The sequence below is a fragment of the Protopterus annectens genome, chromosome 1.part1 (genome assembly GCF_019279795.1).
Source record: "Protopterus annectens isolate FY-2018-M chromosome 1.part1, PAN1.0, whole genome shotgun sequence".
In the NCBI taxonomy this organism is placed as follows: domain Eukaryota; kingdom Metazoa; phylum Chordata; order Ceratodontiformes; family Protopteridae; genus Protopterus; species Protopterus annectens.
The window spans coordinates 1,295,639,568-1,295,653,113 of NC_056726.1; the positions used below are offsets into that span (position 1 = coordinate 1,295,639,568).

At 39.6% G+C, this 13,546-nt stretch overlaps 1 protein-coding gene across 2 annotated transcripts in view; it reads left to right on the forward strand.

Annotated features, from left to right (window-relative positions):
- SLC22A23 (solute carrier family 22 member 23) overlaps positions 1–13,546 on the forward strand; it is a 1,393,214-nt gene that overhangs the window by 1,017,855 nt on the left and 361,813 nt on the right. For both annotated transcript variants that reach the window (XM_044081567.1, XM_044081566.1), the window contains exon 5: positions 1,708–1,841. In XM_044081567.1, coding sequence (XP_043937502.1) covers positions 1,708–1,841 — 134 coding nt within the window. The remainder of the gene's footprint in view (positions 1–1,707; positions 1,842–13,546) is intronic.

Here is a 13,546-nt window from a genome sequence, read left to right on the forward strand (position 1 = left end):
TCAGTGGCATACCGCCTGCTCAGAGGCGATCTGTGCCTGACGTATAAAGCCATGTCCAACCCGGAATTAATGGACATGCTGCACCTCAGAAAATCCAAATCCCATCGAGCTATGGAAATAAATAGGACATGCTGGAGGGACAGATTCATAACCCAGAGGCTCCCTTCGCTCTGGAATAAAATCCCAGTCCAGGTTAGGCAGAGTCCCTCATTGACTCTCTTCAAGAAGAATCTTGATGAGTGGATGGGTATCACTTCTGTGTCACTGTTAGACAGAGGCAAAGTATACTAACCTCGAAAAAGGGCATAGCAAAATTAATTTAAAATGGGTGGTGAAAGCCAAACACACTCTGGCTAGGCTTATAAATGCCCTAGGGCAGATAGCCTAGTATGAATCTATGAACCTATTAATATAATGTGTTTATTAAAGTTGAAAAATATTTTAGGTTAAGATATTCACAGTTTTTTTCAACAAAATGTCATTCAGTGTTATGGTAAATTCATTTGTTTTTTAATCATTTGTTTTTTAGGCTTGTACCTTTTTTAGGATTGTTTTTACAGAACTGTTGATTATACGATACGTATAAGAAAAAAATACATACATATATATATATATATATATATAAAATGTTTTATATTAATGGTATACATAATATATTATATATTTATTATTATTTTCGCAACACATACATTTGTAGTATATATGCATTTAAGTGAGCAATCCATGCCGTTTTTTCTTTTTCACAATATTTAAAATATGGTAAATTATTTATAATGTTCTTAGTATTTGAATATGGTTTAAGATGTGGTTGTCTTTAATATTTATTATGTGATTACATAATTGGATGGGTGGGGTGGTTTTAATGGATATTTAAGAAAGATGTGTGCATATGGAAAAATTTCTGAAGAAGTCTCGATTGTGGGAAGAAAGCGCTCAACTTGTCAATAAAATCCTGGATATTTTCTGTGGCTGTGGAATTGGATTTTTTGTATCTAACATTTGTATCTGTTTTAAATACAGTGTGACTTAATGGCAGTCTTAGATGCCTACCATCTCCCCCAAGAAAAATATAAACGTTTGTTAGTTTACTAGAGTTTTACCCTTCTTGTGTTTTCAAGATGTTGGATAATTGTCTTAATCTGTATTTGTTGTCCACAGAGTCTCTGTGTGTTGATTTTGTGTGATCGCTGTCTTGCTTAGATGTGCTTTGTTGGTATAACAGTGATCACTATGTCACACTTAGGTAAAGTTTTGCCATACATCCGCTTTTTTGTTGTTAGTTTTTTTTTGTTTACCAACCAGTACTCTTTCTTGTTATCAACTGATGTTAACTGAGTCACTGTTGAAAGCAGTGCACATTTGTGAGCCCTTGAAATAATAATAATAATAAACAAGTCAAATGACCATATCTTAGATCATTAGTTCATTCACGTCCTTGTTAGCTATGCTCTGGTGTTTGCCTGCTCTTGTTGTGGTCAGGACTGCTGCTTCCAGAAGTAATAGTCTGACTTACAGCATTATTTTTGTTAGCAAGATGACCACCGTGTTTCTGAATTGTCAAGTACCTCTTTTAACTACTCACCAAGAGTTTTTTTGGGGTGGCCCCTTTATAAACAAAAACACTGTGAAAAGTTTATAAAATGGATGATTACATTTTCATTTATTATGTCTTATTAGTTCTTGAACTATTTATTTCTTTTTTTAAAGCATTTATCCCGAATCCTTGAGATGGCTAATGGCTACATACCAGTTTAATGCTGCAAAGAAGTGGATTCTACGATGCACCCGTGTGAATAAAATGAACATGGAGACAGAGACCGATGTTAAAAATGTAATGCCAGGTAAGCACCATATTGGGACAAGTCTGCTTGTGGGGCTATTTTAGAAAGTGGCAACATAGTACCCCGAGCATAGTCTGGACTGTTTTATTCCTTGTCTAGCATGACTATAATAGCCTAAGAAATGTAGAAATTAAATTGCATTGCTAGGTTCTTATCAGTTTATTTCAGTGTTTATGCCCTTAGGCAGTAAAGAATACTGACTCATTAACATCAATTGCAAACACATTATCTCTCATCCAGTGTTCAAATTTGCTTTTAAAATACTCAGTATTAGGTGACAACCTAATATCAGTTGGTATATGATTCCAAATTCTAGGAATCATGTGAATTATATAATTCCATCTTATCTGTGTTTTACAATAAAAAGTATTAAAACTGATATTATTGTATCACTATCTTCTCATGTTAACAGAGAGATTGATAGTATATACAAGTTGTAGCAAGTCATCCCTAAAACTTTATATGCACTTATAGCTTTTCTTCTTGTAAGCCTATCCATAGGTTCATAGGTAGGTACTAGGCTATCGGCCCTGGGGCCTATACAAGCCCAGCCAAAAAGTACCCTGGCTTTTGCCACCCAAGAAAAGTTATTTTCCTATGCCACTGTCGAGCAGAGCCACAGAGGTGATCCCCAGGGTGAATTTCCTATTTCCCATCCAATCATCAATATTTTTCTTGAAGAGTGCTAATGAGGAGCTTTGTTTGATATAGATAGGTAGTTTATTCCAGAGTATGGGAAGTCTCTGGGACAGAAATCTATCCCTCCAGCATGTTCTGTTTATTATGGTGACAGGGTTTAGGTCCCTAGAGCGTTTAGCTCAGAGGGATTGGAATTTCTTTAAGTGGAGCATGTCCAACAACTCTGGGTTTGACATAGCTTTGTATGTTAGGCAGAGATCACCTCTGAGTAGGCGATATGCGACAGAGTAAAGCTGGAGTTTTTTGAGACGGTCTGCGTAGGGCATCTGTTTGAGGCCGGTAATCCTCCTTGTGAGGTATTTCTGCGGCCTTTTCAGTTGTTGTAGATGTCTTATGAGGTACATACCAAAAGGGGTGTTGTACTCTATAATGGGTCTAATGAGTGATTAGTAGAGGGGGAACAATGACCTCTTTTTTCTGGATGAGAAACCTTTTGTGATGAGGTGTGCCACGTAGAAGGATTTCCTGACTGAATTGAACCAGGGGATTTCATACTGTGAGGCAACAACTCTGTCCTCTGCATCATTGTGCCACCCATGGACTGTAAATAAATTTAGAGCTTTGCACCTATAAACTGTGATTTTCTTGCTTGCTACATTATCTAAGAAAATGTAGAGTTGCCAACTGTTTTGGATTACAGATATTCCTCTGATACTTAAAAAAAAAAACAATGTTCATGTTTTTTTTTAATTGAAGAAATTACACTTTTTTGGCAAGAGGCTTTGCTTTTGAAAAATAATGACCTTGGCCATCTTCATCTTCTTCAAAACTTTCATTAAGACCATGTCACTCCTGTGTTGTGAGGTTTGCAATGGCTGCATTGGCATCAATGCTAGCATTTAAAGGATTACTTATCTATAAAGGCCAGAATGATCAGGAACCTGCATATTAAAATTAACCCATTTACCTATTGCTTCCCTCTACTAGCAAAGGGCTACTTGTGGTTGCGAAGTTATGTTTTACTGTTTCTGGTAACCATTAATTCTTCTACCACATTCCTGTACTGGGGCTTGCCACTACTTCATTGACTTTAAGCATGCTTTTCCATGGACAATTTTAAGAAGACACTGAAAAAATATGTGTTCTAGTGTTTTTCCATTGTGCATATGGTGGAATTTGTTGACACACAACAACTGTTTATAGTGTGAGAGTGATAGAATTTAAATTTTAGTTAATTTCTGTTTTATATATATATATATATATATATATATATATATATATATATATATATATATATATAGGGTCTATATTAAAAGACCGAAGAGGTGTTTCAGCGAACACCTCTTGGTCGACATGTAATAGCGAACACACTAAAGCGTGAATGCTCAAAACAGCGATTTCTTTCCCTGGGAAAGAAATCACTTGGCCATCCCAGTGTGTTCGCCCCTTTCCTCACTGTAGTCCGATCTCGGAGTTGGTATATTTAGTTAGGGGGGGTGTGGCGGGCAAAGCACCCCATTTTGTTATGTTTTAAAGTGTGTGTGTGTGTGTGTGTGTGTGTGTGTGTGTGTGTGTGTGTGCGCTAGTGGTTTCTTTCCCAGGGAAGAAACTGCAGTTTTGAGCATTCGCTCATTACGTGTCGACCAAGAGGTGTTCGCTGAAACACCTCTTCGGTCTTTTAATATAGACTATATATATATATATATATATATATATATATATATATATATATACACACACACACACACACACACACACACACACACACATACACGTGCTGTTTTGATGATAAAAGCTTGGGTGAATTTTAAATTCAGGTATTTTGCAATTCACTTATATCCTCTATAGGTACTTTTCCATTATCGGAGTAACACTTGAAACACGGTAGCCATTTTGTTAAGTTGTTGGTTTTATGGTCAAATACGCATTTATAGAAAAGAATGAGAACTAAAGCTTCACTACAAAACAAAATGCTGTTTTCTGATGGACAGTATGCATGTATAGTTAGAAAACACTGATAATTTATGCACACAAAGGGCGGCTATAGTAATATATATTTACACACAAACAACTGGAGGCAGGTCATTTTTCAAATGTGAGCTTATCGCAAATCTAAATGTCAGAGTTATAGGAAGGGTGGGGAAAATGACAACGGGGATAAAGTTAGAAAGGAATTAGTTAACTAAAGAAAATGGTTATAAGATGTGTTAGCTTCAGAATAGGACCTGTGGAGAAAAATAATCAAGCTGTTAAACTGCCATGTGTATGTTTTCTTTATAAACGTGAATGTTACTAGTTGTTGTTTCGAAGCATTTAGTAATGTTTCAGTAATTCAAGGGAGCAAAATTGATGAGCCAAAATACAGTATAAAAAATTTCTAAGAGTTGCTGAATGAGCAGCCCTAAAATGTCTTGGATGTACTTTCATTTCCACTAGATAATGAAGTATGTGTGTGTTATAGGTTGCTCTAATTCTTCATCTACGTGCACGCATGTGTATGTTACCTTACTGTGAGTCTATTTTTCACTTTGCTTTTACAGAAATTAATTTAAAAGAGTGGAGAAAACTTCATAGCTTTCTTATACACTTTTACTACACTTTTTGGCAGGGTAGTAAAACGATTACTATTCTAGGATTACAGACAACAGCAACATAAAATGTATTACTCCTAAAAACAAATACATACACAAGGTTCCTATGTCTTAAAGTCATTCTGGCCTCAATAAACACTCGTTAATGTTGTCTGGAAGAGAAAATAAAACAGTGCTAAAGTGGGTGGGAATGGTGTCGTAAGTTAGAACAACAAAGCGATAACCCAGTGCAAAAATGCTTCCTGTCTGTATGTGTTATTTTTGTATATGTAGATCTGGCAGTGTTGGATCTTTGCCTGTTTATCCTTTAAACTTTTTTATGATCCAGCAGACACTTCTACAGAACTGAATTTCCTCAGGTATTTTACTCTAGCATGACTCTTAGTTATCTTTTAAGATGCATCCTTTCTCTCTTATTTATTGTACTTCATGAGATCATTAAACAGCATGGTACTGTACGGAAAATGCAGCACATTTATAAACGTTATTGAAAAGCATCAATAACGTATTTGCTGACGTCCAGATTAATTTTTATTTGAGTGCCTTGTTTGTCTTTTCTTTTCTCTTTCAGCACTAACTGGTTACACTACATTACTATAATCCACAAAATCAGTAGTTGTGCGATGATTTTGAGCACCAGCTACCTTGTTTAAAGTGTTGCCCCAATAATGGAAAAGTACCCCTCTATACTGTCCCTCATAACTTTTGCCAGTAAAGTATTGACATAAAACAGTATAGTGACATGCCCTCTATATTTCTGCATGTAAATTGTTTTAATGTTGAAGGTGTTTCATAGCCAAACTCCACTGTTTCAGAGATCAGCACATTTGTTGCAGAGGTGTATGGAATTGCTTTGTGTACCATATGTCCCACTTTTATTTGTGTAACTGAATGGCGTTTATTTCTGCTGCATCTCTGTAAGTGTGTGTCTGCACCCAGTTCATGGCAGTTATCTGCCCCATCAGGTCAGCAAAGTAAAAATAAAATAAAAATTAAAGTTAGAATATGTTGTAAAAGTAATACATGTGAAAAAAAGAGCCCCCTGGAAAAACGTTATAACAAAGATAGAGCAAAGGAAAAAAAAACTAATGATGCTGAAATCCAGGCTTGCAAAAGAGGTTTCTGCTTGTAGAATTTATGCTCAGAACGGGATAATGGGATAATCCCTTTTTGAAAACAAAGTAGTAGAACATCATAAAACATCATACAAGTTTATATTTTCACCCCATTTCATCTCTGTTTGTCAGTTGCTCCTTTTAAACGTGCCTTGTAAAGTTAAAGGTGCAGTACCTCCAACTAGTTCCCCACCAAATGGGGTATGATCTTTCTGTAAATATGTAGTATTGTGATAATTCATTATAATGATCTTGGACTCCAAAAAAGCTAACTATGCAGCTGAAATTCAAGCAAGTAGTAATTGTGGCTGCTAGTAGAATCTATGCTCAGAATGGACAATTTGCAAAGATGTGTTGAAGCAAAACAAGTATGTTGAAATAATGTGTATATTGTTGAACATAAACTCCAAAATCAACTGCTTCTTATGAAGAGATTTGATGATGTATCCTGGAATCTATAGCACACATGGATAAAGGAGAAACTACAACCCATATGAGCCTGTATAGCAGAAGAAGAGCAACATGTAGAGACTGGAAGTAAGTAATTGTTGCCAGCTCATCTGTCATTGGGTTAGCTGGTTTATTCAGCCAATCACCACCATAGAGGAAGAGGATTGTATGTCATCAGAATGACTGGGGCCAAGGACATGAGTATGGCAGTCCCAAGCCAGTGATAGTAGATGTTATAAGCATTTGAGTGAAAACACATATACACACACTTACACGTAAGCACATAGATGTTCATAGGAGTTTACTAAGCTAATGACCACAAGTGCTTTTTTAAGCCTAGCCATGCATCTCAAATCTCTGACAAGCTTTGGTATCCTTAGTATAACCAGGGTCTTGGGCAATGAAACCTTTACAAGCACGGGCCTGGGAGATGAACCATTTACAGGTTGCCTGGGTCCATTAGAGACATTGGTGCCAAGGCAGGGACGAATTTCCTGTTCCCCATCTAGTTGACCAAGTAACACTTGAATTGGGTCATGGAGGAGCTCTGCTTCTCATGGATGGGGAGCCTGTTACAGAAAAGGGGTAGTCTGTGGGATGTATACCTGTCTCTCCAGGAGGTCCTATTTATATCACAGGCAAGGTTTAAGTCTTTAGAATGAGTAATTCTGGTAATGTTTGTTTTGTGGATATGCGGGAGGTCCATCAGGGTGGGGTCTGACAATGCCCTATATGCCAGACAAAGCTGTCCCCTCAACAGCCTGTAGGGGACAGAATACAGGGATAGGGCCTTGAGGCAGTCTGCATAGGACATTTTACTTACGCCCTGTATTATTTTAGTGAGGAACCTCTGTGGAAGTTCCAGTTGTTGAATATGCCTGATTAGGTACATACCAAAGGGGGAATTGTACTCAATGATAGGTCTGATGAATGCCGAATACACTGGAACAATAATTTCCTTGGACCTAGGTGCAATACCTTTGTTTATAAGTTACGCAACATAGAATGATTTCCTCACTACTATAGACCATGTGGTGGTCAAAGGCTAGATTACTATCTACATGTGTCCCTAAGTCCCTGACTACTGGATCAACTCTAAGGGGTGTGTTGAAAAATATGAGTTAAGAGGGGTGGATGACTTCCTGAAGGATATTATTATACATTTCTTGGCATTTAGTTTTAGTCCATGGCTCTTACACTAGTTATTTGTCTGTGTCAGCCCTTCCTGGAGAACATTTGTGTCAGTGTGGGATTCAATAACAGCTCCTAATTTGCAATCATCTACAAAGTTAGTCAGCCAGGGACCATTGACATTGGCCTTGACTTGAGAGAAGTAAATGCCAAAAAGGTTCAGTCCAAGGACCAATCCCTGAGGGGCTCCATTTGTGACTGACCTCTTTGTAAAGGTGGACTCCCCTGTTCCAACTTCCTGGGTCCTGTCTGTGAGCCAATTGGCTGTTCACCGAGTGACACAGGTTTGTACCTAACATCTTGAGTTAGTCAACAATGCCCAAGTGGGGTATTGTTTCAAATGCATTGGCCAGGTCAAGGTAGGCAGTGTGAACCATTTTGTCTGCATCCATTGCTTTAGTAACCTTCTCAAACAAGTCCACAAAGTTGAGTAGGCATGACCTGCCCTTGATGAAACCAAAATGGGTTGGGTCCCATGTCTGGAGGTTTATTATATCATTATTGATCATTTCCATGATAATTCTTTCTATGGCTTTGCATACAAGACTAGTAAAACTTATGGGTCTCTAGTTTCCAGGGTCTGTGGATGGCCCACCTTTGTGCAGAGGGATGACTGTTGTTGTTCTCCATTCATGAGGCACGAAGCCTTTTAGGAGGCTACAACTGAATAGCAATTCCAGAGGAACAGATAGGTCATGTTTCATGCTATTTAGAAGGCATTCTGGGATATTGGCTGGTCCCTTTGATGCAGTGTTCTTGGCTTTAAAGAGAGCATTAAGGACCTTTTTCCTAGTGATAGTAGGGGGAGTTTTAGGTTCAGAGGGTGGTACTAGGCTATCGGCCCTAGGGCCTATACAAGCCTAGCCATAACAATTCCCTGGCTATTTCTTCCCACAATATTTACTTCCCTGGGCCCCGGTCTAGCAGGGTGACTGACATGATCCCCAGGGTGAATTTCCTATCTCCCATCCAATCGTCAAGGTTCCTTTTGAAGAGGGCCAAAGAGGTGCTCTGCTTGACATGTATGGGCAGTCTATTCCAGAGTCTGGGGAGTCTCTGGGTCCAGAACCTATCCCTCCAGCATGTTTTGTTCATTGTGATGACAAGGTTTAGATCCCTGGAGCATGTGGCTCTGATGGATTGGGATTTCTTTAAGTGTATCATGTCCAACAGCTCTTGACATGGCCTTGTATGTTAAGCAGAGCTCGCCTCTGAATAGACGATATGCGACAGAGTATAGCTGGAGTTTTTTTAGATGGTCAGCATAGGGCATCTGCTTTAGGCCTGTGATTCTTTTAGTGAGGTATTTCTGCGGCCTTTCCAGTTGTTGCAGATGTCTTGATAGGTACATACCAAATGGGGCATTGTATTCTATAATGGGTCTAATGGGGAATAAGTACAGTGGGACAATGACCTCCTTTTTTCTGGATGAAAAGCCCTTACTGATGAGGTGTGCCACATAGAAGGATTTCCTGACTGTTGTGGCTGTGTGGTTATCGAAGCTAAGACCACTACCTGTGTCCCTAAATCTCTTATCACACTTTTGGTGTTTAGTGTACTGCCACCTATGTGGTAATTCATGGGTACATGTTTTTTTCCCAAAGGGGATAACTATAAATTTCTTGGCACTGAGCTTGAGCCCATGGCTCTGGCACCAAGCATCTGTTTCTGTAAGGCCCTTTTGTAGAATATCCACATCATTTGGGCATTCAGTAATGGCTCCCAGTTTGCAGTCATCTGCGAACCTTCTTAGCGAGAGTCCCTTAGTGTTTCCCTGTACTTCAGAGAAGTAGATGTCAAACAGCAGTCCCAGGACTGAACCCTGAGATACTCCATTTGTCACTTGTCTGGAGCTGGATTTGGAGTCGGCTACTTTTTCAGTGTGGGTTCTGTCAGTAAGCCAGTTGGCAAGCTATCGAGTGACGTAGGGATTAATACACAGCTTAGTAAGTTTATCTATGATTCCTGAGTGGGGGATGGTGTTGAAGGCCTTGTTGGGGTCCAGATAGGCTGTGTGAACCGCCTTATTCTTGTCCACAGCTCTGGAGACTGATTTGAAGAAGTCAGTCAGGTTCAGGAGATAAGATCGGCCATTCACAAACCCATACTGGGTGGGGTCCAGTATTTGAAGGTTGCCAATGTCTTTGTTTATAAATTCCATGATAATACTTTCAATGGCCTTGCAGATCAGGCTCGGCAGACAGATGGGGCAGTAGTTTCCAGGATCCAAGGTGGATCCCACCTTGTGGAGTGGGATAACTGTAGCTGTGCGCCACTCATGGCATGAAGCCTGAGGTGAGGTTATGATTCAACATGACAGTTGGGTGAGGTGCCAGTTCATTTTGTTGTTCATGTAGTACACAGCCAGGCATGTTGTCTGGTTCCATGGATACTGTATTTTTAGCCTTGGAGAGTGCAGTTTTTACCTGTGTGGCCATTATTACTGGAGTTTGGCAATCTTTCTGTATTGAAATGGGCTCTTTAGGGGGTGAGAGGGCCGTGAAGTTGGCACTGAATCGATCTGCCAGGATATTGGCAATATCCTTGGGATCAGTATATTTAATGCCATTCTGTTGTAGCTCAGAGCAGATCTGAGCATTGCCATTTAGATTCGTGACATGGCTATAGAATGCCTTGTGGTTGTCTTTGGAATCTTTGGCAATTTTATTTTAGTAACTAGCTTTGGAGGATTTTATGAGGGATCTCAGCTTCTTACTGAGGCTGATAAGGAAGGTTTTTGCATCCTGGGATTTTTCTCTTTTCTGTAACAGTTTCTTCCTTTTGTTGTAAAGTTTGTTTATGGCAGGAGACCACCAGATTGGCTTCCTTTTTTTGGAGGAGAGCATCTTGGTTCTATTTGGGATGGCACAACTCATGCATGAGTGGATCTGCTTGTACAATGCCTTAGTATAGGATTCAGCAGTGGAACTTTCAGTTCCCTTCTGCATGTGTATCATGAAGTTTGTCACTTCTGACTTGAGTAGCATGAAGTTAGCTTTGGAAAAGTTTTTTACAGAGGTTTCCTTACTGGAGGGTGAGGAGGGATGTGGAGGTCAAGGGTGATTAGCTTATGGTCAGACCTGTAGAGCATTGATTTCCCATGTTGGTAATGACCAGGTCTAGAATATTGGAGTCCCTGGTGGGACTATGGATTAATTGATCCAGGGCATTGGAATTTATGAATTCCAAGAACCGTTGGGCAAAGGTGTTGCTACACAAGTAGTTTTCCAAATTAATGGCAGGGTAGTTGAAATCACGCAGTATTAGGGTGTTTGGTTGTATCTTAATATTTTCCAGAATGTTTAGAAAGGTGTAGTGAGAATCTTGGGGCATGGTGGGGGATCTGTAGCAAGCTACAATATGGACTGCAGCCTTACCTAGTGTTAGTTGCACCTGGAGAATTTCAGACGCATTGTGTTGGGCAACTAGCCTGGTGTGTGAATATGGACACTTCTCCACCTTTAGTGTTTTGATCCTGGTTTGGTGGCTGAAAAGTGTGGTAAGCTGTAGCCTGGTATTGCAGGGGTGCTCTCCGGAGCTTTGAACCAGGTCTCAGTAACTGCACGGATATTAATGTTCTCCATTTTTAGTAGTGCCTGGAGAGAGTGCATTTTGAGGTTTATACTTCTAGCATTGAGTAGCATTACCTTCAGATTTTTCATGTTTTTACCTGTTACGGTGGTAGTTTTGTCCTTTGAACTTTGCCTAAAAAAGTCACTGTAGGGGTGGCAAGAGCCTTAGCTAGTAACCTGAATCCCAGGGGCAATAGGTGCAGACCATCTCTGGCAAATCATCGTGGTCTGTCGATCATGTCATCCCAGGCAGACAGATACTGGATCCCCTTTGAATGACACCAGAAGCTTAGACAATTGTTGAAGTCAATCATTTTGTCCTTATACTGTGGTATCATTCAGGATGAAGGCAGGATGCTACTCAGGGTTGGGGTCATACCTGCCTGGGCCACATGATCCGAGAGCTCTTCCATGTCTCTTTTCATGTAGTCCAGGGAGGTACGTCTCAAGTCCTTCACTCCAACATGGACAATGAAAGAGGCATATTTGTAATTGTTGTGGAGTGACTTGAGTGCATGCATTATGTGGTGGATCCTGGCACCTGACATGCAACTGACTGTAATTTTCTCCTTGTTCAGCCTGGTGAGTGGGACATCATTGTGCCTGATTATAGAGTCACCTATGACTAAAGGGCTGGGTATGTTGTCTTGCCTTAGGGGCTGTTGTTGGGTGGCACACTGGTGTTGTGAGCTATGTGACACTTTGGTTGTGATTGGTGTTTGTTTGCATTTCAGCTTTGGAGGTCCTTGTTGCTTGGGCAGGTTACTGTTAAGGGCCTCCACATATGAGGCTTAGTTTTGCTATGTGAGGGTGTTGGTGGTGTGGGTTTAGAAGACTATGTGTTGCTTGAGGTGTAGTGCAGGTGTTAACCTTCTCCTGTTGACTGCCTAGCACAATCTTGGGTGGAGAGAGCTTTGCTTCCAGTTTGGTTATGTAAGTGCATCTCTCACAGGTTGTAGTGGAGAGGGTTGTCTGTGTACATGAGGCAGTTGCTGCATTGCCCCAGTATGCCCAGATTAACCAGGTTGGACATGCCTGGTTTGTTGCTTTTTTTTGTAAAGTACAAGAGCTGTTTTCCCTTACCTTAGCAAGGTACTTTGCAATTGTAGGCTGTTTAGTGCCTACGATTAATTTCTCCTTATTAACAAGGAGAGTTGAGTGCTTGTATCAGTTTAAGGCTTCCTAGTGCTTTCCAGCAGGTTTTAGAGCAAGAGCTAGTCACAGGGATGCTTAAAGGTAAGATGAAAAAAATGGTTTATCCTAAACACTACAGTGTGCACTAGAGGAGTTAGATGTGAAATTGGGTAACTTAAGTTTTACCTGTCTAAAAAGTTAAGTTTTAGTGGAGAGTCCATATTTTTAAAACAGAAAGATAAATTGAAAGGGGGTGGTCACTTTTGTATTCTGGTACTATGGAATACAGTAGGATGGCCAATAAATTTAAATAGTTGAAGGGGGGGGGGGGGTGATTTTACAAAATGATAATTTTGCTCTTACTCCCACAAGCCAGTAAAAGCAGAGAGGAAATGAGATATATGGTCAAATTAACATAAGGGGCAAGCAACTAGAAAGACAGTGGTGTTTAAGAACACAACAGTAACTGGGTGGCAGGGTGGAGAATAAAATTTCTGCCTCACTCACAAGAGACAGCTGTGGTCTCCTTTCAAGTTTTAATATGCAGATAAAAGCAGAATACAAGTAAAACACAAGGTAAAGAAAACAAATCGCAGTACTCAAAATAGAAAAAGGCAATAAAGTAATACAAAATACAACAAATAAAAAGCAAACTAACTTTTCCCTCACAATAAAGTATAGCAGAGCCTGTGTGAGCCTTTCTCGTAAAGCTCTGAAATGTTTTATTTTACCCCTTAAATAGAAGGTTTAGTTCCTAGCTCCAACCCCTCAGTTCACAGATGATTAACCTTAACTGACCTGTTCCATCTTATGTGTGAGTCCTTAATGGATCTGTTCTGATTTCTGCCTGACTCACAAGAGACAGAGCTGTGGTCTCTTTTCAAGTTTTAATATGCAGTTAAAAGAAGAATACAAGTAAAACATAAGGTAAATAAAACAAATCACAGTATTCAAAATAGAAAAAGGCAATAAGGTAGTACAAAATACAAAAACTAAAAAGCAAACTAACCTTT